Source organism: Chrysochloris asiatica, unplaced genomic scaffold (assembly GCF_000296735.1).
Source record: "Chrysochloris asiatica unplaced genomic scaffold, ChrAsi1.0 scaffold00165, whole genome shotgun sequence".
Classification (NCBI taxonomy): domain Eukaryota; kingdom Metazoa; phylum Chordata; class Mammalia; order Afrosoricida; family Chrysochloridae; genus Chrysochloris; species Chrysochloris asiatica.
Genome location: NW_006408683.1, coordinates 3840938 through 3866633, shown reverse-complemented (window position 1 = coordinate 3866633; position 25696 = coordinate 3840938). Strand labels below are relative to the sequence as shown.

At 40.0% G+C, this 25696-nt stretch overlaps 1 protein-coding gene across 1 annotated transcript in view; it reads right to left on the bottom strand.

Annotated features, from left to right (window-relative positions):
- The window catches only part of SMYD3 (SET and MYND domain containing 3), a 1025869-nt gene that overhangs the window by 182549 nt on the left and 817624 nt on the right, over positions 1–25696 (bottom strand). Inside the window, exons 9-10 of the mRNA XM_006871271.1 lie at positions 25390–25477; positions 15833–16007 (exon numbers count right to left, since the gene is read on the bottom strand). Of these exons, the coding sequence (XP_006871333.1) occupies positions 15833–16007; positions 25390–25477 (263 nt within the window). The remainder of the gene's footprint in view (positions 1–15832; positions 16008–25389; positions 25478–25696) is intronic.

Here is a 25696-nt window from a genome sequence, read left to right as displayed (position 1 = left end):
TAGCCAATGTCTAAGTTGCCCATCCCTATCTACTCTGCATACAGAGGGGATAGGCTTGATACTTGATGTGAAGATCCCCTCCCACTCAGTTGGTATTTTGAGTTACTACATCCATAAGTATAGGTCACGTTCATCAAGTTGTAGCAATTTACACTCGCTTCCTTTATCAAAAAAAAAAAATTTTTTTTTTAATCTTCCTCTAGTCAAGTTCTGATTATCAATTCATCGAGGCTAGATTAAATGGGTACTATTTGCAAGTTTGGGCATTCTTGTGCATCTACCTTCACTTCAAATCAGCTGGATGTTTCACTCTCAGGTCTAGACCTCTGTGGCTATGTCCTTGTCAATGGACTCAGGAGTCCCCAGGTCTCACCACACATTGGACCAACCAGCCCTTCCAGTCTTTCTCATCTCCAGGTTAATGGGAATCTATGAAACGTGGTTGAACTCAGCCCATTTCTTCATTGCTGCCAGAAACAATTTTTTTGCAATGACATATCAGACAAGGGACTAACATCTAAAATATATGGAAAACTATAACACCTCTACAAGAAAAAGACAAACAATTCAATTAAAAAATTACACAAGACATGAACAGATATTTCACCAAAAAAGACCTTCAGGCATCCAACAAACATGAGGAAATATTCACGATCATTAGCCACTGTTGTTGTTAAGTGCCATCAAGTCAGTTCCAACTCACAGTGACCCTAAATGGTGTTTCCAAGGAACAGCTGATGAGTTTGAACTGCCAGTCTTGTGATTCAAAACAAACCTTGTGGTCCAGGGCTTATCCTACAGTGCCACACCAGGACTCCTACATTGCTGGTGGGACTGTAAAATAGTTCAATCACTGTTGAAATCTGTGTGGTGCTTCCTCAGAAAGTTGGAAACAGAAATACTGTATGACCCAGAAATCTCTCCACAAGAAATACAAATCAGAACACAAGGAGATACATGCAAACCCATGTTCATCGCAGCTGTATTCACAATAGCAAAGAGATGGAGACAATCTAAGTGCCCATCAATTAAAAAAGGATTAAAAAATATATATTGGTATCTACACACAATGGAATACTATGCAATCATGAAGAATAATAAGGAATTCATAAAATACCTCATAACATGGATGAACCTTATAAGGACATTATACTGAGTGAAATAATTCAATCCCAAAAGGGCAAATACTGAATGAGACCACTATTATAAAAACTCAAGTAAAGGTTTTTCACACTAAAATAAACAGTCTTTGATGGTACCAGGGGTGGGAAGGAAGGGAGAGTAATTCACTGTTTAGAGGTTGTTGTTGTTGTTATGTGCCGTGGAGTCAGTTCCGACACATAGTGACCCTGTACAGGTTTTCCGAGGCTGTAAATCTTTACAGGAGCAGAAAGCCTCATCTTTCTCCTTAGACATATGTTAACTTGGGTGATGGGGAGGGCAATATGTAAGAAGAGGGATGTTGGCAGAAGAATGGTGAAGACACAGGGAGGTATACAAGGGCTAAAAGGGATAGAGGTAAATAATGATATATATATATATATATATACACACACAGCCTTGAAACAGCAGTGTCTGTGTGTAGATACATGGACTAAGACACCAACTGGATGGATACAGAAGGAAGCGTGGGATATATAAACTTATATATTCCATACATATCTAAATGTTTATAAGAGGATATTTGTACATGGGTAATCATAAGAAGGAAGTTGGACAGCTGTTGTCCCATGGAAAAGTTTTGTAATCATTGAGATGAAAGAAAGTATATGATTTGTTGAATGTAAAACTGATGGTCTTGTCTGTAAACCTTCGCTCAATTCACAATAAAAAAAAAAAAAACTATTAAAAACAAAACATAATCTATTCTTGATACGGTCTCTAAATTTAGGTGGGATATACTCAAGGTTGTATTTTGGCTGTCATGGACTTGTTTTAACTTTCTTCAGCTGCAACTTGAACTTTCATGTGGGCAATGGATGGTTTGTTCCACAGTTGACCCCTGACCTTGTTGATTTTGCTATCTCTATCATCTTTTTAGACAGATGTACTCATTTGACTCCTGTGCATTATACCTGGTGAGGTCCATATGTATAGTTGTTTATGCTACTGAATGAAATGTATTTGTAATTAATAAGTAATTGTTCCTACAAAATATATCACAGGATAGTTGGCATAGTTTTTCTCACCAGTATATTTTCAAATACTGATTCTTCCTCTTTGTTTTCAACTTTTGCATTCCAACAATCATTGATTATTAATGCATCTTAATTGCTCAAATTCAGACCGCAGAAGTTGGTAGAAATCTTCCACTTTTTTTTTTTTCTTTAATTTCAGTGGCTGGTGCTTAAAGTTTAATAATGTCAAATTAACCAGTCTTCCTTGTTGTTGCTGTTGTTGTTAAGTGCCATTGAGTTTATTCCAACAGATAGCGACCCTGTATAGGCTTTCCGAAGAGCAGCTGGTGAGTTGAAACCGCTGACCTTGTGGTTCAAACCGACTTTGCATTAATCCACAATGCCACACCAGGACTCCAAGTCTTCCTTGTAGGCTTATGGATATTATCATATCACCGACAACATTGTACTCCAAGATAGATCTTGAAAAGTTCTTTTTGATGATAAATGTGGCACCATTCCTTTTCAATCTTCATTCCTGCTATAGTAAGCCAATGACTGCTTTATTCAAAGTGGCCAATACCAGTCCATTTCAACTTGGTAATGCTTTTGTTGTTGTTGTTAAGTGTCATTGAGTCGGTACCGTCTCATAGCGACCTTATGCACAGCAGAACAAAACACTGCCTGATCCTGGGCCAACCTTACTACTGTTGCCATCGATGCTGCCACTTGGCCAATCCTTCTTGTTGGGGGTCTTCTTTTTCTCTGGCCCTCCACCTTACCAAACATGATATCCTTCTCTAGTGACTGGTCCCTCTTGACAATACGTCTGAAGTCTGAGAGATGAAGATTCAATATTGATTTTTATATATTGCCTTTTTTGTTTTTACAACTTCTAATTTACTTAGGTTTATACTTTGTAATTTTATGTTCCAGTTATTAATGGATATACACGTTGTTTTTTCTCATTTTGAATCATGCTAAATCAGCAAATAAAGATCCTGAAAGCTTTGCTCCATCCAGGTTATTAAATTTGATTCTTTTTTGAGCGGCACCTCTTCCCCAGTTGTCTTTTAAGTGCCTTCCAACCTCAGGCACTGTGTCAGATAATGTTCCACTGCTAATCAGAAGCTTCCCAGTGGCTAGTTTTCCAGAAGTGGACTGCCTCTTCCTTCTTCTTAGTATGTCTTAATCTGTAAATGCAACTGAAATGTGTCCACCATGGGTGACCCTGAGAGTATTTGAAATACTTGTGGCATAGCTACCAGAAACACGGAAGCCACCACAGCACAAGTAACAGAAGAGTCATGGTGGGAGGCAAGAGACAGTCTGAATTATAAAATCCTTATAGTGCCATTCTCATAAATCAGAAGGTACAGCTACCAACATCAGACTATAGGCTTTCTCAGCATTCCCATTCCCCATTTAGTTTTGGAGCTTTCAGAAATGCCATTAATCATCGGTGCATTGATTTTTGTTTGTTTGTTTTTTATATTTAACTACTTGGGTTAGCTGCAGATGGGATTGAAAACCTGAAAATGCTTTAGGCAGATTATCCCTCAGGGTAAAGTGGGTATTTTACACACAATTTATAATAAAAGTGTCAGAGGATTTAAATATTTTATTTTAGGCCTATATCAAAATAGTTTCATGAAAAGAAAGTCATGTGAAAAGATTATATTCCACACCAGTTTCTTTTTAAATGATGGTTTCTGAAAGAAGCCATCCCAGGTAGCAAACTCTTAAAATCCAGCAGGCTGGTCATAGAGAGTCTCCATGTTTAGCCCAGTCAGTCCTAGAGGTAGGCCCAAGTACGCTGGTGTTGGATACTAAGCACCCTTAGAGCTTCTTCTGAACGAAGTCTCAAATTCAAGAATTTATTTTTCCAAACAAGATATTTAGATTCAAACTCATGAATAATAAGAACAAGGGCAGCAACTTCTTAGACTGCTATTCTCTATAATCAGAATAGCTTCCTTTAGTTGGACAGAGGGTATCTGTGCCTGGGTATTTACTTTTGCTGCAAACACATCTACGAATGTGATGGAACATAAAGGGGGGAAAGTTATGAAAAATTTTTAGACATTACCAAACACCTTGAGGGAATGAGTCACTGGGCCTGGGAGCTCAGAATCATAGTCTCAGGGGCTAATTAGCATAACACAGGGTACAAACACAATGTTCTACAACCTACTTTTGTGAGTAGCTACTTGGATCTTGGAAGCTCATGAGTGGCCATCTAAAGCATAATAGTTGGTCTATCCCTGTGCAGAGGGAAGAAGAGAGATGAAGATTGAAGACACTTGGCATCAATTAGTCCAATGGACTAACAGAACATGTGAGTACCTGTGTCTCCACTATCATGAGACCATAAGTACTAGATGATGCTGGCTACAACTGCCAACTGTTTTGAAAGGGATCACATTAGAAGATGGAAGAGTGAAAAAAATGTGGAATAGGACTCAAAGTTATAGAAAGTCCAGGCTTACTGGTCAGAAAGACATTGGAGTATCCTGAGACTGTGGTCCTTGGTTACCTTCCAGATCTGAAGCGGAGCTCACCTTCATGGCTCAGTATTCATCCTGTCAGTGGTGGTGGTGGCTGTGTGCCATGGAGTCGGTTCCAACTCATAGTGACCCTGTATAGGGTTTCCGAGGCTATAAATCTTTACGGGAGCAGAACGACTCATCTTTCTCCTGCAGAACAGCTGGTAGTTTCAAACTGCTGACCTTGCAGTTCACAACCCAATTCATAACTACTAATGGAGCTCACCTTCATGGATCATTATTTAGCCTGGTGGTAGATGGGTATATAAGGGAGTGAACAACACTAGTAAGGTATGCTTACTATGGAATAGTCAACCATTCAAAATAAAAAAGGCAACATTTACCTAAGGGCAAAGTTCAGAAGGATTGGTAAGGAGGCTGAAATGGAAATAAGATTCACAGGGAGCAAGTTGGATAACTGATTTTACATAGAGGGGATACCAATCATTGAAATGAAATGAAATGTATGATTTGTTGAATATAAAACTGATGATCTACTCTGTAAACCTTTATTCAATTCACCATGAAAACGTTTTTAAAAAAAAGAATAGCCTTCCTTACCAATCTGGGCACAATGCTCTGGGTTAGCTATAGCCTTGCTAGGTATATCAAAGAAGAGAATAATGGGAATTTTAGATTTAAGAATTCTCTAGGGAGGGACTTCAGGAAACCAGAGAGTCATTCCTTTACCCAAGACTGTAAGGCAGTAGAATGGTGAAAAAATATTTAAACCAATCAGTAGACCCCAAGACCCACTTGATTCACTGAAGAGAACCCTTTTCCAGTACTGCCAATAACTTGTCACTGGTCAGATTTAATTTGGTCTAAGAAATCCACCTTAGTTTCTCAAATGCCATTTTTTTTTTTTGTAAAAGGCCTGCTTAGCTGACTGCTGAGAACTGTCTATACATCTCCATCAGAGCGAGGACTTTGCCTGTTTTGCTTACCACTGTCCCTGGAACAGTACAACAGTTGTTGTTGCTATTAGTTGTCATCAGTTGACTTCAACTCATGGTGATCCTTGTATAACAGAACAAAATGTTATCTGGTCCTATATCATCTTCATGAGTGCCTTCCATCCTAAAGGGCTCATCTGCCACAACTACAGCGGACAGTGTTCTGATGTGACCCGTAGGGTTTTCACTGACTAATCTTCTTCTGGAAGCACTGTCCACCATGATATTTGATATATTAGTGGTACAGTTTGCAGCATCATAGTACCAGGTCTCAAATATTTTTGTTGAATGACTGAGTAAGTGTCTGAAACAGGAGCTTGATCCTTCCATCGAAAGGAACCATAATGCTATGAATTCAGGAAGCCCTGTAGTAAGCTGTTCACGATGTTCGGAAGGTAGGAAAGCATTTGTTAGTCCAAATGATGTCCCAGTTTGTCTTCTACTACCCAGACATTTCTAAAAGGCCATCTTCTATTGCTGGTACAGATCATATTGAGGTTCTTATAGATACCAGATTTTCTAAAGATCCCTACCTGCTGGCATTACTGTAGAAGTTCAGACTTGGAGCATTAGGACAATTACACAATGGTATTCATAATAGGGATAGGGAGAGGAACAAGCAGCTTCATAGCTTGTTTGTTCAAGAAGAATGGGACTGTGGTTCTTATGGTGTTGTTGTTAAGTGCCATTAAGTTAGTTTCACTCCACAGTGACTCTGTATAGGGTTTTTGAGGAGTGGTTGGTGAGCTTGAACTGCTGATCTTGCAGTTCAAACTGAATTTGCAGTCCAGTGCATTAACCCACAACACCACACCAGGACTCCAATGCTCATACAGTTACCTGCTACTCCTGGCACTGGAGTGGTTACTAGAATAAAACCCAGCAGAGAGTTTTGACTCTACAGTCAAGAATGATGGGGTCTTCTACAGTCTAGAAGCAAAAGATGGGGTATTCTACAAGTCAGTTGGGCAGTTTCCTCCCCACCCCCAATAGCCAGGAATGGTGAACACCACAAAGTTGTGTGGCCAAGAGGAAACGGAAAGCACAGGCTTTACACATGCTCTGCTAGGACCAGCATCACCTTTTTCCTTTCCAGCAGCAGCTGTACCTATATTAGCAGTACTTGAGCATTTTGTTCCACCCCCAAGTCAGGTGGGAAATAGCCAGGTTGGACCAAGACTTGATCTGTGAAGCTTCCAGATGTTCACATCTGTCTGCTGCCACCCAGTACTCAGTCCGAATATGGAATACTTGTAGAAGAGCCAGAAGTCTGAGGTGGAAGTCATGACAGGAAAATATGTGAGTCCATATCCTCTTTTTCAGAGGGGGACTGGACTTCCACAATCAGACTGTCCCGATTTCTCTTTTCAAACTAAGAACAGAAAATGGAGCCATTCTCATGCAGTTAGTAGGGTATTGTTGTTAGGCGCCATTGAGTCGGTACCAGCTAATAGCGACCTTATGCACAGTAGAATGAAACACTGCCCGATTCTGGGCCAACCTCACTACTGTTGCCACGCTTGAGTCCATCAATGCTGCCACTTGGCCAATCCATCTCATTGGGGGTCTTCCTCTTTTTATCTGATCCTCCACCTTACCAAACATGATATCCTTCTCTAGCGACTGGTCCCTCCTGACAATATATCCAAAGTATGAGGGACGAAGTTTGGCCATCTTGATCTCCAAAGGAGCACTCTGGCTGCACTTCTTCCAAAACAGATCTATTGGTTCTTTTGGCTAGGGTTAGAACTACCTAGCACAGATGGTCAATAAATCTGCCTTTACCCAAACATATAGGTGGCATCTCAAGCAAGGTGGATAGGGCTAAGGTGAAGTCAGGCTATCTTAGAGAACTGAATTAGTGAGCTGACAAAAAGAAATGTCATTTCTCTGGTTCCATAAGTACAGTCACACAAATTGTTCATACCCTCCTGCCATACATAAATCTCACATTAGCTCTGGGTTATCTGTACCTATAAAACACATGTAATTAAATATGAGCACCAGTCAATGATTTAATAAACAGTTAAGCAAGTGAATTATAGGCAGTGGTGATGGTGACGCAGCTGCAGCAGTAGCTGGTGTTTTTGGTGTCTTCCTTTAGCATCTTCTTTTTCACCATTTCCTTTTGCTGTTTGTCTAGTTTCTGAATATAAGAAACCCTTTGGAATTGAATTTAAAAGTTTTAAACTTAAAAGGTTACATTTACTGGGGTGACTGCCCCAGGGCTGGATAAGGGTCTGTGGCTAAGAAATCATTCTTATAGAATTGGCAGCCAAACAGGAAAGAGCTCTAATTAGCTATGCCAGGTAACTCAAGCACATACACATACAAACACACACACACACAGCCCCAAACCATACGTAGGGTTTGTGCCACAACAGACACTTTAATCAAAAATTATAGTAGGAGAAAAAATGATTAATTGGCTAAGGAATTTTGTTTATAATCAATAAATAGGTAATAGATGATCTGAATAGATGACCCTTACTTATTGGGTAAAAAAAAAAAACTTCATAAACCTCGCCATGGGCAATAAATGACAAACAGGGTAAGTGAACAGAAATGAAATGATGTTCAATACTAATATTTGCCTCTGGGTGGAGGGATGGCCCTCATTTGTCCTATAGGGCCTACCCTGTAAACATGGCTGAGGTGAGTTTCAAACCAGATACAACAGCCAATCGCCTGAACCCTAGCAATGAATTTCACTGACAAACATATTGAGACAGGCATCCTCAGAGAGCTACCTCGCCACATATGTGCCAGGTGCAGGTGAGTGTTGGTGAGTGACTGTGCCTACTACCCTCCCAACTCCCCCCATGGTACGTGCACCCTGCAAGTCCTGAAATGGGGTGTCATGCGGATTGATGACAAACACCCACAATAGAACAACTGTGGGTCTTCAGAACAAAAGCCAGCTTAAACACAGTAGTAGAAGCTACTGCTGTGATGAAACCTTATATTTTACCCATGTTATCTGCCAAAGGTTTTAAGGACAGTTAAAAAGAAATATTAGCAAAACAAAAACGGATGTATGAACACTGGCAATCTCTAAGTTAGAAACACCTGACTGGTAAGCATGTCATATACTCACATTACCAGCTGCATTTTGCTTCCTGCTCTTTCTACCTGTCCCATATTTTCTGACAACCCTCCGAGTTTCCACTCACCTATGAACTTACTTCTTGCTGAGGAAGAATTTCATATACGTTTTCATCTCTGATCACAGCAAAGAGAGCTTAGGCCATCTCTCTAGCATATATACACTCAGTACCTTTGTCATTTTGTTCTTCCAACTCTTTCCAAGGTAACCCACAAACATGTCATTCACACCACTACAAAAATCCTATCTATGGACAACAAACCAATACCCTGAAATCTAACCCTATACAATCAAAGAAAAGGCTCATATATTTCAAAGTAAATTCGGATTGTTGTCATTAAGTGACATTAAGACAGTTCTAACTCATAGTTACCCTGTATAGGGTTCTGAGAAGTGGCTGGTGGGTTTGAACCACCAGTTTGTAGTTAGCAGTCCAGCGCTTATCCTATAGTGCCATACCAGGATTCCAATACAGATAAGATATAATAAAAATCAATGTCACACGTTCTCATACACTTTTGAATAAAGGGGAATATTTTGGTGGGGAAAGGGAAGCACAATTTGGTGATAGTTATTAAAACTTAAAATGAATATAACTTTTGATACAGCAAGTTAACATGAAATTATCATATGGCTTTATCTTATGGATTCATTGACACAAGTGTACAATGATATAAGTACATGCATGCTAAATTTAGCAGTCTGACATAGTAAACATAATTAACAATGACTGAAAATGTGCACTATATTCATGAGATGGACTACGGAAGCTGATCTGGGACAGATGTCCAGCCTGTTGTAAAGCAAAAAAAGCAAGTTCCAGATCAAGGGGCAGGGTGTGAACCCATGTTTATCTTCTTACTCTCCTCTAAGGAAAAGTCATAGCTTCCTCTTCCCTTTCCTCCTCCTCCTCTCCCTAACCATGAAGGCACCACCACCGGGAAGGCATATTTAGAAAATCGAGTTTGGGAATGAGACTCTTCCCTGAAAAAGAAACAACTCCCAAAGAAAGACAACATGTAGAAAGGAAGTAGGAAAAGAACGGAAGAAGTGAAAGAGCTCATGGAATGGGAGACGGAGAACTGAAACTGAAGCAGGAAGAGAGTCTTGGAAACCATAAGAATAGTTGGAGAAACAGAGATTAAGAGAAATAAATTATTTTTTTTAAAGAAATAGTATAGTATATTTAAAATGGAATCCCCATGTATATTTTTTAGAGGTTCTAGTAAATGTAGGAGTCCTGGTGTGGCGCTGTGGGTTAATGTGCCAGACTGCAAAGCCATTTGAACTGCAAGATTGGCGGTTCAAGCTCACCAGCTGCTCCTTGAAAACCCTATGCAGTGTTGCTATGGGTTGGAACAGACTCAACGGCACTTAGCAACAACAACAACAGTAAATGTTATTACTTATTTACTTGCAATTCTCTCTCACACATTTTGACACCATGCTAAAACTGTATCATGTGGGATTTTAGAAAATGTTTAGATTGGTCACTCACACACAGAAAGTTTCAGCAAAGAAACTTTAAGCAGTAGCTACCTCTAGTAAGTGAGATAAGAGTTTGAAAGCTGTTACCCTTCTGTTTTTATGAGCTCTGGTAGCACTTTAGGATAAGCATTTGACTGCTAACCACCAGGTAGGTAGTTCAAACTCACTAGCTGCTCTACAGGAGAAAGATTTACAATTTCAGAAACCCTATACCTGGTTGCTATGAGGTTTGGGATTGACTCCACGACAGTGGGCTTCATTTGGTTTGGGTTCGTTCTTTTAAAGGAACCCTAAAGGCACAGTGGTTAGGTGTTCAGATGCTAACTGAAAGTTTGGAGGTTCAAACCCACCAGCTTCTTTGTGGAAGAAAGATGTGGCAGTCAACTTCTGCAAAGATTACAGCCTTGGAAATCCTATAGGGCAGTTCTACTCTGTCTATTGGGTCACTATGAGTCTGAATTGAAGCGATGGCAATAAGTTTGATTTTGGTTCTTTTGAAAATGTCCTTTCCTAGTGTACTATATCTGTTATTGAGACAGCCTCCAAATTCAGGTGGGATATACTCAAGGTCATATTTTGGCTTTCCAGGGCTTGTTTTAATTTTCTTCAGCTTTAGCCTGAACTTGCATATGAGCCAATTGATGGTCTCTTCACGATCGGCCCCTGGCCTTGTTTTGGCTGATGATATTGAGCTTCTCCATCGTCTCTTCCCACAGATGTAGTCAATTTGATTCATATGTATTCCATCTGGTGAGGTCCACATGCATAGTTGCTATTATTGAAAAAGGTATTTGCAATGAGTAAGTTATTGCTATTAAAAAATTCTACATGTGATCTCCTACATCATTTCTATCACAAAGGCCATATTTTCCAACTACTGATTCTTCCTATTTCCAACTTTCACATTCACTCACCAATAATTATCAATGCATTTTGCTTGCAAGTTTCATCAATTTCAGACTGAAGAAGTTGGTAGAATTCTTCAATTTCATCAATGACTTTAGTGGTTGGTGCATAAATTTGAATAATATTGGTATAAACTTGATTTATTCTATCACAGACAGCATTGTATTTCAAGATAGATCTTAAAATGCTCATTTGACAATGAATGTGACACCATTCTTCTTCAATCTGTCATTCCTGGCATAGTAAACTATGATTGTCTGATTGGAGATGTCACAAGGCACCAGTTCCTGGAGAAACACATCATGCTTGGTAAGGTGGAGGTCAGCAAAAAAGAAAGGAAGATCTCCAACAAGATAGACTGACACAGTGGCAGCCACACTGGGCTCAAACAGCACTGTTTTACATAGGGTTGCTATGAGTAAGACCTGACTAGATGGCACCTAACAACAACAACAACAGTGATTAATATTCTTACAACAAATACTAAATTGACAGAAGATGTGTGACTGTACTGAATTGGCCCTCAAAACTTTACAATGCCTCCATATCTCTTGATCACTTTCATGTTGTTGTTAAGTGCCATTGAGCCAGTTCTGACTCCCAGCAATGCTGTGCAGGGTTTCTGAGGAGTGGCTGGCACATTTGAACCTCCAAACTTGTGGTTCAAACTGACCTAATGGTCCAGTGCTTACCCTACTGTACTACACCAGGATTCCTTATCACTTTCTGGTTCACAGAAGAAAATAATTTTCAATATAACTCAAAATAACTTATGTTCTATATTGTTTTCTTCTTTTTGTTTTGTTGTGGCATATGTGTGTAAATATACAGAAGGTCCTGAGAAGTGATAGTATCAGCTGAATCAACTTTTCTGGGTTAGTGTGGGACCTCACAATAATCGATCTCACTGTCTTTAACAGGTAAATGAAGTCCAAGTGTCCAGTTACCAATAAGCAAGCTAACTCTTTGATTGTGCTCTGGTTAAGATCGGGCTGAATTAAATTTTCTATGACAATTTATGAAATATTGTTTAGTGATTTTCATTCTGTTCAGTGTCTATAAATCTAAGGGACAGGTGACTCTGCATATGTAACCCTGGGTCTATACACAGAGATTCTCAGAATAAATACTATGATAATGCTAACGAGTCCATATTTTCTAGTACATGAATCATTCCCAATTTGCCTTATGAAACGTAAAGGAATTGACATTGTTCTGAATTATAAAAAACTTACTTCTCATAAGTGAAAATGAGGTGACAGAATAGGAAAAAGGGTGCTGAGGGCAATGCAGTGATTTGGATGAAACTGAACAGGTACAGATCCTTCCCTTCTAAGGTTAGCAGCTGAAATTTAGTCAAGGTCAGAAGTAACAAAACCACCACTCAAAACTTGACTGGTAACCTCAATCAAGTTGTTGCAAACAGTATATATTACCATTGTAAAACTGTTCCCACAGATGGTAATCCAGTCAGCCCTCAGTAACTCATGCCTAGCTAATGGTCTGCATCCTTGGAGAAAGGTGAGCACAAAGCCCACACAGGGCTCATGCCTGGAGACGGTGTGGATTAGCTCACAGCGCATAGTGAGAGCTCCCCAGTGCACACTAAAGGGGTGAGAACTACTGCCAGGCCCCTATTCCCACTTCACATTCTCAAATTGTGAAGGGCTTGCAGAGCCCTTGCGTCATCTGTACATGTCTCCTTATTGAAACATCGCCTCATCTAAGGGAAAAAAAAGACAAAGTACGACAGTATCTACCCCTCCCATTTCTCTTAACTTTGTAGTATTATTTACAGCTCTTGCTTCTACTACAACTTTGAAAGCAAATGTTCATATTGCACTCATTTGCAGTGGATCGATACAAATTGGATTTCTTGAAATTCTGAACTCTAGAAACTCTGTACTAAGTTTCAGGGAAGAAACTCAAGGGAATGTTGGAGATTTGTCACCAGCATAAAAACAGAGTGTACATTTACAGAGAGACTATACCACATGTATCCCAAATATTGGGGGGTATATTCTGGTGAGCTTGACTGTACTTTCAAGAAAGGCCTCAACACAAGTTTGTAGTCAGTTAAATTACCAGTTTATTAGAAGGTTAAGTAATTTAGAAGACTCACCCACTGCAAACCCTATGGAGCATGATTCTACTTTGAGACATGTGGGGTTGCCAGGAGTCAACTCAGTGGCAACTGGTTTTACTGGTAATACAGTCCTTCAGAGGAGTCAGGTAGATTTGGGGAAAAGAGGCTTCAAAATTACATGCATCCCTGAAAATGTGTGGCCTTTTTTGATAAAAAGTGATGGACCACTTTGAAGTTCTGTGCTTCAGAAAGGACTGAGTAGGTCGCCTGGAAGTCTTAGTGGGGATGGATGGGCAGGAAGAGTCAGAGGACATCCATCACTAGGCTGCAGGACAAGGCTAGTGGGGGGTCTCAGGGAGCCCGGAGGAAGGAAGAGTTTTCTCAGTTGATACTTCCTGGCTGGAGTCCATCCATTCATACAGCAGCCTGTGGTTTGACTTCCTGAGACTGAGTTCAGAGAGGTAATAGTAACCGTCCTGGGACCTGCCTCTCATTACAACACGGAGGCTCAGAGAATGAAGCCTTATCACTTTGTATTTGATTCAAATTTTTTGAGAACCACAAGATTCATCATACTGAATAGGCAGCTCCCTGCTCATGGGAAAGTCTACAGTCCAAGCCCTCAAGGCAACCTCTTCTCAGTTTGATTAAAGCTGACTCACAGTCTGGATTCCAAAGCTGTTCACCCACAGGCAATGAAGAAACCACCTACAGAAATTCTGAAAATACCCTTGGGGTCACCATGGCTGGCCTGTGGACCTCTACCATCCACCTGGCTGATGGGACCTTTGCCAGTGCCTAGTTCCTCTCTGCCTGCACCAAGTCCCTGACCAAGTGTCTCATTTCTTGTTTCCTACTTTTGTCCTGGTGTAGCACCATAGGATAAGCACTCAAGCTCAAGGTCAATTTGAACCTCAAGGTCAGCGGTTCAAACTCACCACCTCCTCAGAATCCCTTTATAGGGTCTTTATGAGTCAGATTCGACTCGACAGTACTTAACAAAAGCCATCTTTGTCTGATTAAGGAGGCTTGGTAGTGTAGCGGATTATGAGCTGGGCTGCTATGTGCAAGGTCAGCAGTTCAAATCCACAAGTTACTCCACAGGAGAAAGTTAAGTTTTCTGCTCCCATGAAAGTTTACAGACTTGAAACCATGAGTGGGAGCCAATTCCATAGGACACAATCACCATCACCACTTTTGTCAGATAAATCAGATTCTGGATTCCCTTGTGCCCTTGTTGTGTTAATCCTGTTATGTAACTCCTCCTTGCAGCTATTTTCAAAGGCTCACACTCAGTAGGAAAAGGCAGTATTCTGGGCTCTGGCTTCCCTCTTCTGCCTGCTCTCTCACAAGTCTAGATTTTGATTCATCCCCATTTTAGCCCCTTTGATTCAGCGTCATATTGGTATGGTCTGTTGTTGTCGTTAGTGCATCAAATCAGTTCTGACTCATAGTGAACCCATATACGATTTTCATGAAAAGACTGGGGAGTTTGAACCACTGACCTTGTGGTTCAAACTGACCTCGGGGCCCAGTGCTTTATCCTATAACTCCACAAGAGCTCAGAAATTCACTCTCTGTCTGCTCTCCAGGGACAACACATCTCCTCCACCCCTCCCAGCATACACCCACATATCCGACCAGGTGCTTTCAGGCATCTATCTAGCAGTGACCTTATTTTCTAGTGGAGATTTAACTAGTTCAACCTCAGCTTATGGCATGTGTTCTTCTGTGCTCTCTCCCTTGGAGTGATGGCAGTGTCTACTTCCAAACTGAGGTTCATACCCACTACCAGTCAGGCTCTCAGCACTAAACTCTTAGCCCTGCCCTTTCCCTCAGAACTCCCCAGTAGCAAAACACCCATTGGCCAGGAGGAACTGAGACCAGTAAAAACTACATACTACTAACAGCTCCTCACATGACTTAATGTTAGGTGCCCTCATGCCTAATGTGATTCTGAGGGCAAAAGACTCATGTAAAAAAGCAGCCTATGATTCATGTTGTGGTTAAGTACTGTGGAGTCGGTTCCAACTCATAGTGACCCTGTACAGGGTTTCCAAGGCTGTAAATCTTTACGGGAGCAGAAAGCCTCATCTTTCTCCCGCAGAACAGCTGGTAATTTCAAACTGCCGACCTTGAGGTTAGCAGCCCGATTTGTAACCACTACGCTACCAGAGCTTCTTAAAACTCTGGCAAATGGTAGGTGCCACTGTGACTGTGAGCTGGACCTAAGGCTCTACTGCAGCCAACCCCAGCAGGATCAGCAGAGCTAATGCACAGCATCCCCAGACAGAGCCGGACCCCTCTGGGTACTTCCTTCCTGACTCCCACTGCACTCTGGTTTGTCTTTGCCACTGCAAACCAGACCATGTTGTAATCATTATCTCCATATCAAGATGACACCTAGTCTCTGTACACCTATGGTGCTTGACACATGGAAGGAACTTTTACAAACAATGAGAAACTGTATAAATGGATGAACAAAGCAAGGTTTGATTTTACACACTGATTGAGAGGTAGCTGGAAAAATGCGACATAAAGTAATAATCAGAATAACTTTAGTGTCAGACTTTTACCCAAAGTTAAAATATCCTAGCCTTAACTTGATCCCTCTCCTGAGGACTTACCTGTATGGCTCCATGGTCCGAGTGCCATAGAAGAGCGCTTCTTCCAACAAGCCAAGGTTGATACAAGCATCCATGGCGCAGTCAAGCACCTTCAGCTGAAAGATGTTGATGTCGGGAAGCCGTTCAGAGTTGCTGCTTATAATTGCCTGGCACATTGCCAGAACCTGTTCCCACTCTGTTATTAACCTTAGTTAAGGATTCATTGTCTTCATCAAGAAAAAAACAAAAGTAAAATGAGATTCTCTACAAGACTGAAGAGCTCCCAGGCACAGGAGGGGAGGAAGCACCCTTTATTTGTACAGATGAGCTGCCTGAAAACACATTTGAGGAACAAAAACACGTTAAGTGGTATCTCTGCTAAGGAATTTCTGTTTACATCAACAGAACACCTTCTAACTGAGCCTGCGTTTGGGGGGAATTATATTTTCCAAAGAACCATTCTCTCTTTATTTTCTTATATGTGTTCTCTTTAAGGAGCTCTGGTAGCATAGTGAATCGGGCTGCGAACCTCAGGGTCAGCTGTTCAAAACTACCAGCTGTTCCATGGGAGAAAGATGAGGCTTTCTGCTCCTGTAAAGATTTACAGCCTCGGAAACCCTGTGCAGGGTCACTATGAGTTGGAGCTGACTCCACGGCACATAATAACAACAACATTCACTTTAAACTTAGCCATGAAATAAATGCAGCTGTTTATTAAACTGGATTAAAGATTGTTAGTTGAATAATTTAAAGCGATTAACTCTGCTAACTTGTTTTAAAACTGATTAAAAATTAAGGAAACTTTAGAGAGATTCTTTTTTTTTTTTTTTTTTTTTTTTAAAAAAAAAAGGAGCTTATGTTTGCTTCTAGGTCATTTGAATCTTTTGCATCTATGAAACCAAATATACATAACCAATGGAGGAAGCAATTTGAACGCAGATAAAATTAGATTAAAATCTAAACTAGTTCTGTCCTTTTTCGCTTTGAGGTTTTGAGGAAGTGACCTAAGTACTTTGGAATAGGATAGAAATAGAAATGCCTGGTCTTATTTTAAGAATTAAACAAGATATTGTAATAAAAAAAAAAATCATATGTGCTCCATTATAAGCCAGGCAGAGTTCTTAGCAGCAGGGGTAACTGAGGAAATATTTACTGACATGCACAAGGTACATGCTGTACAAATTTTAGTGCCTTCCTTTTCCTTTACTTGGCTTAAACATGACTAAAGAAAAATTGCTCATTGACTGTGTGTGATCAGACTTTCTCATCTCACACCCCACTCTTACACAGGATCCGATCTCTTCACAATCCACCGCTCATCTGCATCTCTTCATCAGTATCTGAACCTAGTATACCCATCTGAACAGACAGCTGACTGTATACTACACCATTCCTTTATCTCTCCTTCCATCAAAGTTTACCTCTTCTAGTGTCCACATCTTCAGAGCAACACAGTTCATAAGAGAATCAAGACAACTAATATCTGTATTAACCCTCACGGGAAACATAGTATACTTTTAACATACCTTATCCAAAGGCATGACTTCTTGGTGAGAATCTCAAGGACCAATGAGACCCTTTATATCAGATGTTCTGTACAGTGCACCCCATAATTTGTCCACACTGTAGCAGCTTGTATGTTACTATGATGTTGGAAGCTATACCACAAACATTTCAAATACCAGTAGGGTCACACATGGTCGACAGGTTTCAGCAGAGCTTCCAGATGAAGAAGAACGACTTCTGAAAATTGTATACATCACAAAGTAACATTATCAGATATAGTGCTAGAAGATGAGCTCCCTAGGTTGGAAGGTACTCAAAATAAACAGTGTCCACAACAATGGGCTCAAGTGTAGCAGCGATGGTGATGATGGCATATGTCCAGGCAATGGTTCCTTCTATTGTATAGAAAGTCACCATGAGTCTCTGTCAACTTGACAGCTACTAACAACATATCCTTTCAGGACCAGTCCTGTTCTCTGAGGAATGGAGGCAGGATCTGGAAGATGTGGATTTATTAAGATAAGTGAATTGGTGGTATTATTTTGCATTCATCTGCCACATATATGTAAAGATAGCTCTGTCTTCCAGAGACTGAATGTAGACCCCAGAGACTCAGGGAAGCCATATTTTAGGTAATGTACTGATTTTGTAACAAACTGCAAGGCTAACCTCTGTGGCTTTTCATTCCAGGATTAGATATTTAACAAACTGTCAGGAGGAGAGGCTGCCTCCTACACAATGCTAGACGTTTCTGTAGCAAGCCTTTATACCTTACTTTAACGTGATGTTGTTTGACCGTCACCATTATTTGCCTTTTCATTTATATATGCTCCACCTACTTTTAAAGAAGTTTGAGGTGACAAGTCTTAAATGTAAAAATCAGATGTGATGTTCTGCAATCACTCACAGGGACACATCTACTTTATCCCCCAGCAAGCTGGAAGGGACTGTGTGCCAATTTCCTTCTGTAACACTGGCAGCTATTTCCTGGCAAACAAGGTAAAATCTTTCCTGTAAAACACCCCAGCGAGCATAAAAATTGAATAATTTTACTAAGAGGCTTTTTTCCCAAGCTAATGCTGGCATTTATTTGCTCAAAGATTTAGTCACTGGCATTTGCTCGTTGTTTACTACACGCTATTCTGTTCCAGTGAGGAGTTGAGCTCTGAGCCTTCACAGGGCTGTGCAGCACATCCAAAGAGAATCAATTACCTATGGACAGGATATATATACTCCCGCCTCCACCCGATTACTTTTTAAAAGATCACAAGAGAATTAGGGAATGCAAAGTAAATTCACTTGGGGATTTAATAAACTTCTTGAGGCTCAGAGACTGCTAAGACCACAGGCCTTTTCTCATTTAATCATATTAGTCTACTGCTAAAAACCCCTCCATTGTCCACTTTCACCTGTAGAGGCTGACCTCTTGTCCATGGCACACTGGACACCTTGCCACTTTCCCCTCCTGCCATATTGAACCACTGGTCCAGTCCCTCAATTACAGGCTACTTGTATCTCATTCTATGTCTCTGCAAAGGTTGTTCTGTCTGTTGGACTGCCCTTCTTCACTTGGTTGGCATGGTGACCATCCAAGATGAAGCTCAATTATCACCATTCTTGGGGAGCCTCTTGAAATCAGTGACCTTAGAGTATATATATTTTTACTAAAAACTGCTTTATTTACTTATTTTCTAGCCCCAGTAAGTGTGCGAGTTGTAAGTGCAGGTCTTCTTACTCAGTAGGTCCTTAGTACCTAGCGTAGTCCTTGGCTATAGAGTCCATTTTCAGCAAAACCCTGTCAAATCAAGATGGAATGCAGCTTCATCATCCATGGGTCCTAATTCTGCTGCACAGGACCCTACAAAACAAATCTAGTCCTCATCAGTGTCAAAAGTCTTTGAGTCCACGAACACAACTCTCTTGCTCCCAGAGTTTATAGTTTCCCCAGGATCTTCCATCCCATCAAAGACAGGGTTTCTAATTCCTCTTTGATCATGGTTATATGCCTCAAAACTTAATTCAAATTTTCTATATCCTTCTTAACATGTTCTACCTCAAACTAAATAGAAAATTCCACGTGCATCAATAATATCGTCTCTCAACCTATTTTTCATATTTCTATTAATAAAATCCAAGTCAAGTAGTCTTCTTGTTGTTGTTAAGTGCCATCAAGTCTATTCTAACCCACAGCAGTCCTGTATATGGTTTCCAAGGAGCAGCTGGTGAGCTTGAACTACTGACCTTGCAGTCTTAGTAGGAGGGTTATATCATAGTCAAACTTTATTATGTTTTGTTCTTTACTAAAACTCTAAAATGATTCCATGTGCTCTGTTGTTACGCTTTATGCATATTTATACAATTGAACTTTTTGACCTAAATAGAAGGTTTAACATGTACCCTTTTAAATTTCACCTCTTTTGGCCAAGGCATTATTTAAACCTACAGGTTTCTTTTGAGTTCTTGGTTCTATCATCTTTCCTTTGCCATTTTCCTCATCTACACATCTTTGGAAATTGGATGAGCCTGTGCTCTCTATCTTCATTCAAGGCACTGAATCAAAGGTTGAAGAGGACTAAGATGAGGACCCAGTCCCCAGGGTGACAGTGATCCAATTAGCATCACTTTTTCCAGTGTAGTTACTTAATTGTTTAGTAAGATACCTAGTTCTGTTAATATCTGGTAGCAGAGTGTTTACGAGTTAGGCGGCTAATCACAAGGTCAGAAGCTTGAATCTTTGGGCCACTTCATGGGAGAAAGATACGGCTTTCTGCTTCCTTAAAGATTTATAGCCTCAGAAACCTTATACAGGGTTACTATGAATGGAAACTGACTCCATGACACATAAGCACCACCACCAGCAACAGCAGATAGTTCTAGAATATTTTTTGCCAAATATATTTTACCAAAAAAAGGCACATGGTGAAACATAAATCTATGGATTCACTTGCTCTTAGTGAATCCCCACAGCATCCTGGTAATCACAGATTTCTTTTCCATTATTTTAGTGACTAATTCTAGATTCTTTACCAGGACTGCTAAACTCACTGAGCTACCTATTTCAGAAATTGCTATTCCACTAATAAAAATAGAAATGTTTACCTAATTAAGTTACCTGTCCTTTACAGATCTTTAAATTAGAAACTTCACTTGCAGGTTATTACAAATGGAAAGATTTATCCACAGTATCTGAATAGTCGTTTATGATCTTGTTTGAATTATTTTGATCTTCTCTTCTCTTTCTACTTAACTATGATTTCTCATTACCACATTCTTGCTTACATGAACTCTTCTCCTATGGATGATCTACCCCAATCCTGTCTCTGAGTCAGGATATTGTTGTTAAGTCCCGTTGAGTCAGTTCTGACTCATAGTGACCCTGAATAGGGTTTCTGAGGAGTGTCTAGTGAGTTTGAACCACCAATCTTGCAGTTCAAACTGACCTTGTGGTCCAGTGCATTATCCTGAAACATCATACCTCTCACAACATATAACATCAATGGGACCTAACATGATGATCTCCATCATAAATAATCTCTCTTTACTATGAATGTTGATCTATTCATGGTCTTTATTATTTAGGCCAAGAAAATTTTTGGTGCATTGACTCTTATTGCCATGATAGTTAAGGATAATATGAAGCTTCTAGATCTGAAGGTCAATGACATTAAATTATAAGGATTCTAAGCTATTCTATTCTAGAGATGTAGATAGTTATGGGAGATGGGAATCATTTGCATATAAAGAGAATACTACTTACTGTCCTAATGTTATTGAACCATGAATTTTGGGTTGCTATCTAATGGTGGTGAGGTATTCATGATTTTTTCACAATCTCCCCTAGCCATTACTCAAATTGTTGACCTAGTCAGGATATAACTTGTGAGTATGAAACACAGCAAGGATCATGGTGAGGTCAAACACTGTATTTAGTCCAATTGATACCAGGCTCAAACCAATAAATAAGCAATCCAAACAGTTCAACTTAGTACACAGGTCAAAGGATACTCCAATTTGCCTTCAGTTCTTCAATTTTTTTCAGGGACTCTTGAACTTCCTTCCATACTTGCTCATCACCAGTTAACATATCAGCATCCTGTTCAGACCCAAATGAAAAGACAGGAAACACAGACAAATAACCCAAAGAAAACACAAGCAAAGGATATACACAGACATTTCTTCAAAGAAGATGTACAAATGGCTAGCTACATGGAAAGATGCTCAATTTCATTAAACATCAAGGAAATGTAAATAAAACTACAATGAGCTATCACATCACACTCACTAGAATGACCAGAATATGAAGAAACTGGAATCCACCAGTCGCTTCTTAAAAATCCTTTATACAGGGTCGCTATACGTTGAAATTGACTTGACAGCATTTAACAACAAACACTGCTAGTGGAAATGCAAAATGATGCAACTGCTTTGGAAAACAGTCTGGCAGTTCCTTAAAAGTTTAAACACAGTTCCCAAATCAACCAACAATTTCTGAAAACATACAAAAATCATTTGCAAATGCTTGTAGCATTTTTCATAATAGTAAAAAATTGGGAGCTTACATGTCCATTAACAAATAGATGGATAAAATGTGGCATATCCACACAATGGAATATTACTTGACAACAAAAAGGAATGAAATACTGATACAAACTATAAGTTGGCTAAAATTTGAAAGCATTTTAATAAGTGAAAGAAGTCAGTTACAAAAGGACAAAATGGTTTATTATTATATTTACATGAAATGTCCAGAATAGGCAAGCCAATAGAGAGACAGAGAGTAAACCAGTAGCTGCCTAGGTTTTGGGGGTATGGACAGAACTGGAGTGTGACTTCTAATGAGTGTAGTGAATCAGTGAATGTGTCTTTTAGCCATAGTCTTTGAAACTTCAAACAATGGCTTTGCTGTGCTGGCTCTGGGTAAGAGAAGGTTGGAGAAGATGCTGGTAGGATAATAGGAATTAGTTGTGAGTGGTTAACAGTTAATTGTGATTGTAAGAACTCAGAACTCTAATGTGTATAAAATAAACCATCTAAGAAGCAAGAATGAGGGATGTCACTACCATCAAAGAAGAAAGAGCCAGGAGTACAGTGCATCCTTTGGCCCTCAAGATTCCCATGCATCAAGCCTCCTCCACCCAGGAGAAAGCTATGGCAGAGGAGCAGCAGCAACAGAACCAAGAGCCAGAGCGCTAGGTAGAGCTGTGGACTTCCCAGTTCACGGAGCAAGTTAAGCTGAGACTTTGTTTAGAAGGCTTGTTTTCAGAGTGAGGTGCCTCTAGGCACCAAATTGGGGAGCTAGGTTGCTGACCCATGGACTATAGAGTTGAGTGTCTTTGGGCTGAGGCTGTTGGTGGAGTGGTGTGTCCTTCGATCATTTATCAGCAACATTAAAGGAGCTGTGTAACACTGCTTGAGCAGGGCGAGGTCTGCTGTGGGCATGGCTGAGGAGAGACTCTCCTGACTGGAAGAACGGTGCCCTGAGCATTTCTAATCCAGAATTGTAACCTGCTAACTTCTTTAATAAACCCCGTAACTGTTAGTATTGATTCTTAGTTCTGTGTGGCCATTATAAGAGATTATGGAACCAGCAGAGAGGTAGAGTGTATTGTCAGTGGGGCGCTGGTGTATTTTGCAGGGAACTTCTTTATCAGGGTGATGAAAATGTTCTAAAACTGACTTTGGTGTTAGTTGCACAACATTGTGAACAGATTAAAAATCACTGAATTGTATACTTTAACTGGGTAAAGTGTATTCATATGAATTATATGTCAATACAACTGTTAACAAAAGAGAGAGACGGATGACAGGAAATTATTAAAAGACCTACAGATAATACTTAGATCAAATATGGAATTGTGAATCAAAATGAAGCCAGGAAAAAGGAATATGAGTACAACTAAAACAACATATATGTGAACCAGCTCTAACTTTGGTGAAAACTAAACATTCTTAGAAAAGTATTTAAAAACAGGTCAAAACCAAAGTCTGTGCTACCATTTATTAAATGTCTGCTTCCATGTTTACTAAGTTGGTCCTCTATCTTGCCTGCTTGCCACTCTATCACAATCAGTACGTGGGAATGAATGACTGAAAACTATGTGCCCAGCAGTTTTCTGATTTCATCTTAACTTCACAGTAACTCAACTTCACAGTAACTCATTTAAGTATGTGCAATCACACCCAGTGGGCTAACATGGGTGGGCAGTGGAGCAGTCCTCATTGGTTAAAGCAGTAGGAGAGTACACTTTCTGTAGAGAATCTAAAAACAACAATACAACTTACAGAAGGCAGGGCTGAGATTTATTATCACCATGCAACAAAAAGTTTCCACAATGTCAGAGGAAAATATTCATTCCCTTCAGGTCTGTGAGCTCTCATTACAGTGTTCTCTGATACCACCACTGATCAGACCCAATCTGTCTATGGCAAAACTGAGACTCAGAGAGGTTAACTGACTTGCCCATGTCCACAAGCACGGAGCTAAGTTTAAACTCAGGTGTGGTGGATTCCAAAAGGTTGGCTTTTTGTTGGTAAATGACTTTGCTTCTCACAAACATCCCCTTGGCCTCTTTAGCATGCTCACTAGAGGCTTGGCTCTTTCAAGTGGCATTGTTCAACACATAAGCAACTAGCCACATCTAACTACCTAAATTAACTAAAAGAAAGAAATCAACTCCTCAGTTGCACTAGTTACATCTCAAATGGCCACACGAGGCTGTGGTCACCATATAGGTCTGTATAGTTACAAATCATTCCTTCATCACTGCAAGCTACTTGACAGCACTGTTTTCAAGGGGCTAATCAAAACCAGGTAAGAAACTTTCACCAGGTGTCCAACACCCATTGGATTCTTAATGCGTGTCAGGAGAAAAACCGTCCAAGGAAGATAATGAAATCATGGCCTGGGGTTGGGGTGTGTGATGGTAATGGGAAGAGAAGTAGACTTTCTCAAATGATATACATCTCCCCGGAGATTCTTACGTGACTACTGGGAAAGTTTACAGAATTAACACTATGAGAATCACTGCCAAAGTCAGCCCATTGCTCAGGTGTTCCATGTCAGAAAAAAACCTGAGGGCCACGGAAAACCACAGCAAACAGATCCCAAGAGCAGGGTGAGGCCGTGGAGATGTGTATGTAAATGTGTCTCTATATAATAGAATTTAGGGGTCTGTAAGCATGCGCTACGTTGTGCGTATGTGTACAATTTTAAAAGACAACAACTCATTGCTGTTGAGTTCATTCTGACTCATAGCAACCTAACAGGCCAGAGTACAACTGCCCCATAGGGTTTCCAAGGCTGTGGGTTAAGGCACTGGACTGCAAAGTCGGTTTACACCACAAAGGTCGGTGGTTCAAGCTCGCCAGCCGCTCCTCTGAAACCCTACATAGGTTGGAATTGACTTGAAAGCATTTAACAACAACCTTTACAGAAGCAGACTGACAAAGCATTCTCCAGTGGGTCAGCTAGTGAGTTTGAACCACCAATCTTGCAGTTCAAACTGACCTTGTGGTCCAGTGCATTATCCTGAAACATCATACCTCTCACAACATATAACATCAATGGGACCTAACATGATGATCTCCATCATAAATAATCTCTCTTTACTCTGAATGTTGATCTACTCATGGTCTTTATTATTTAGGCCAAGAAAATTTTTGGTGCATTGACTCTTCTTGCCATGATAGTTAAGGATAATATGAAGCTTCTAGATCTGAAGGTCAATGACATTAAATTATAAGGATTCTAAGCTATTCTATTCTAGAGATGTAGATAGTTATGGGAGATGGGAATCATTTGCATATAAAGAGAATACTACTTACTGTCCTAATGTTATTGAACCATGAATTTTGGGTTGCTATCTAATGGTGGTGAGGTATTCATGATTTTTTCACAATCTCCCCTAGCCATTACTCAAATTGTTGACCTAGTCAGGATATAACTTGTGAGTATGAAACACAGCAAGGATCATGGTGAGGTCAAACACTGTATTTAGTCCAATTGATACCAGGCTCAAACCAATAAATAAGCAATCCAAACAGTTCAACTTAGTACACAGGTCAAAGGATACTCCAATTTGCCTTCAGTTCTTCAATTTTTTTCAGGGACTCTTGAACTTCCTTCCATACTTGCTCATCACCAGTTAACATATCAGCATCCTGTTCAGACCCAAATGAAAAGACAGGAAACACAGACAAATAACCCAAAGAAAACACAAGCAAAGGATATACACAGACATTTCTTCAAAGAAGATGTACAAATGGCTAGCTACATGGAAAGATGCTCAATTTCATTAAACATCAAGGAAATGTAAATAAAACTACAATGAGCTATCACATCACACTCACTAGAATGACCAGAATATGAAGAAACTGGAA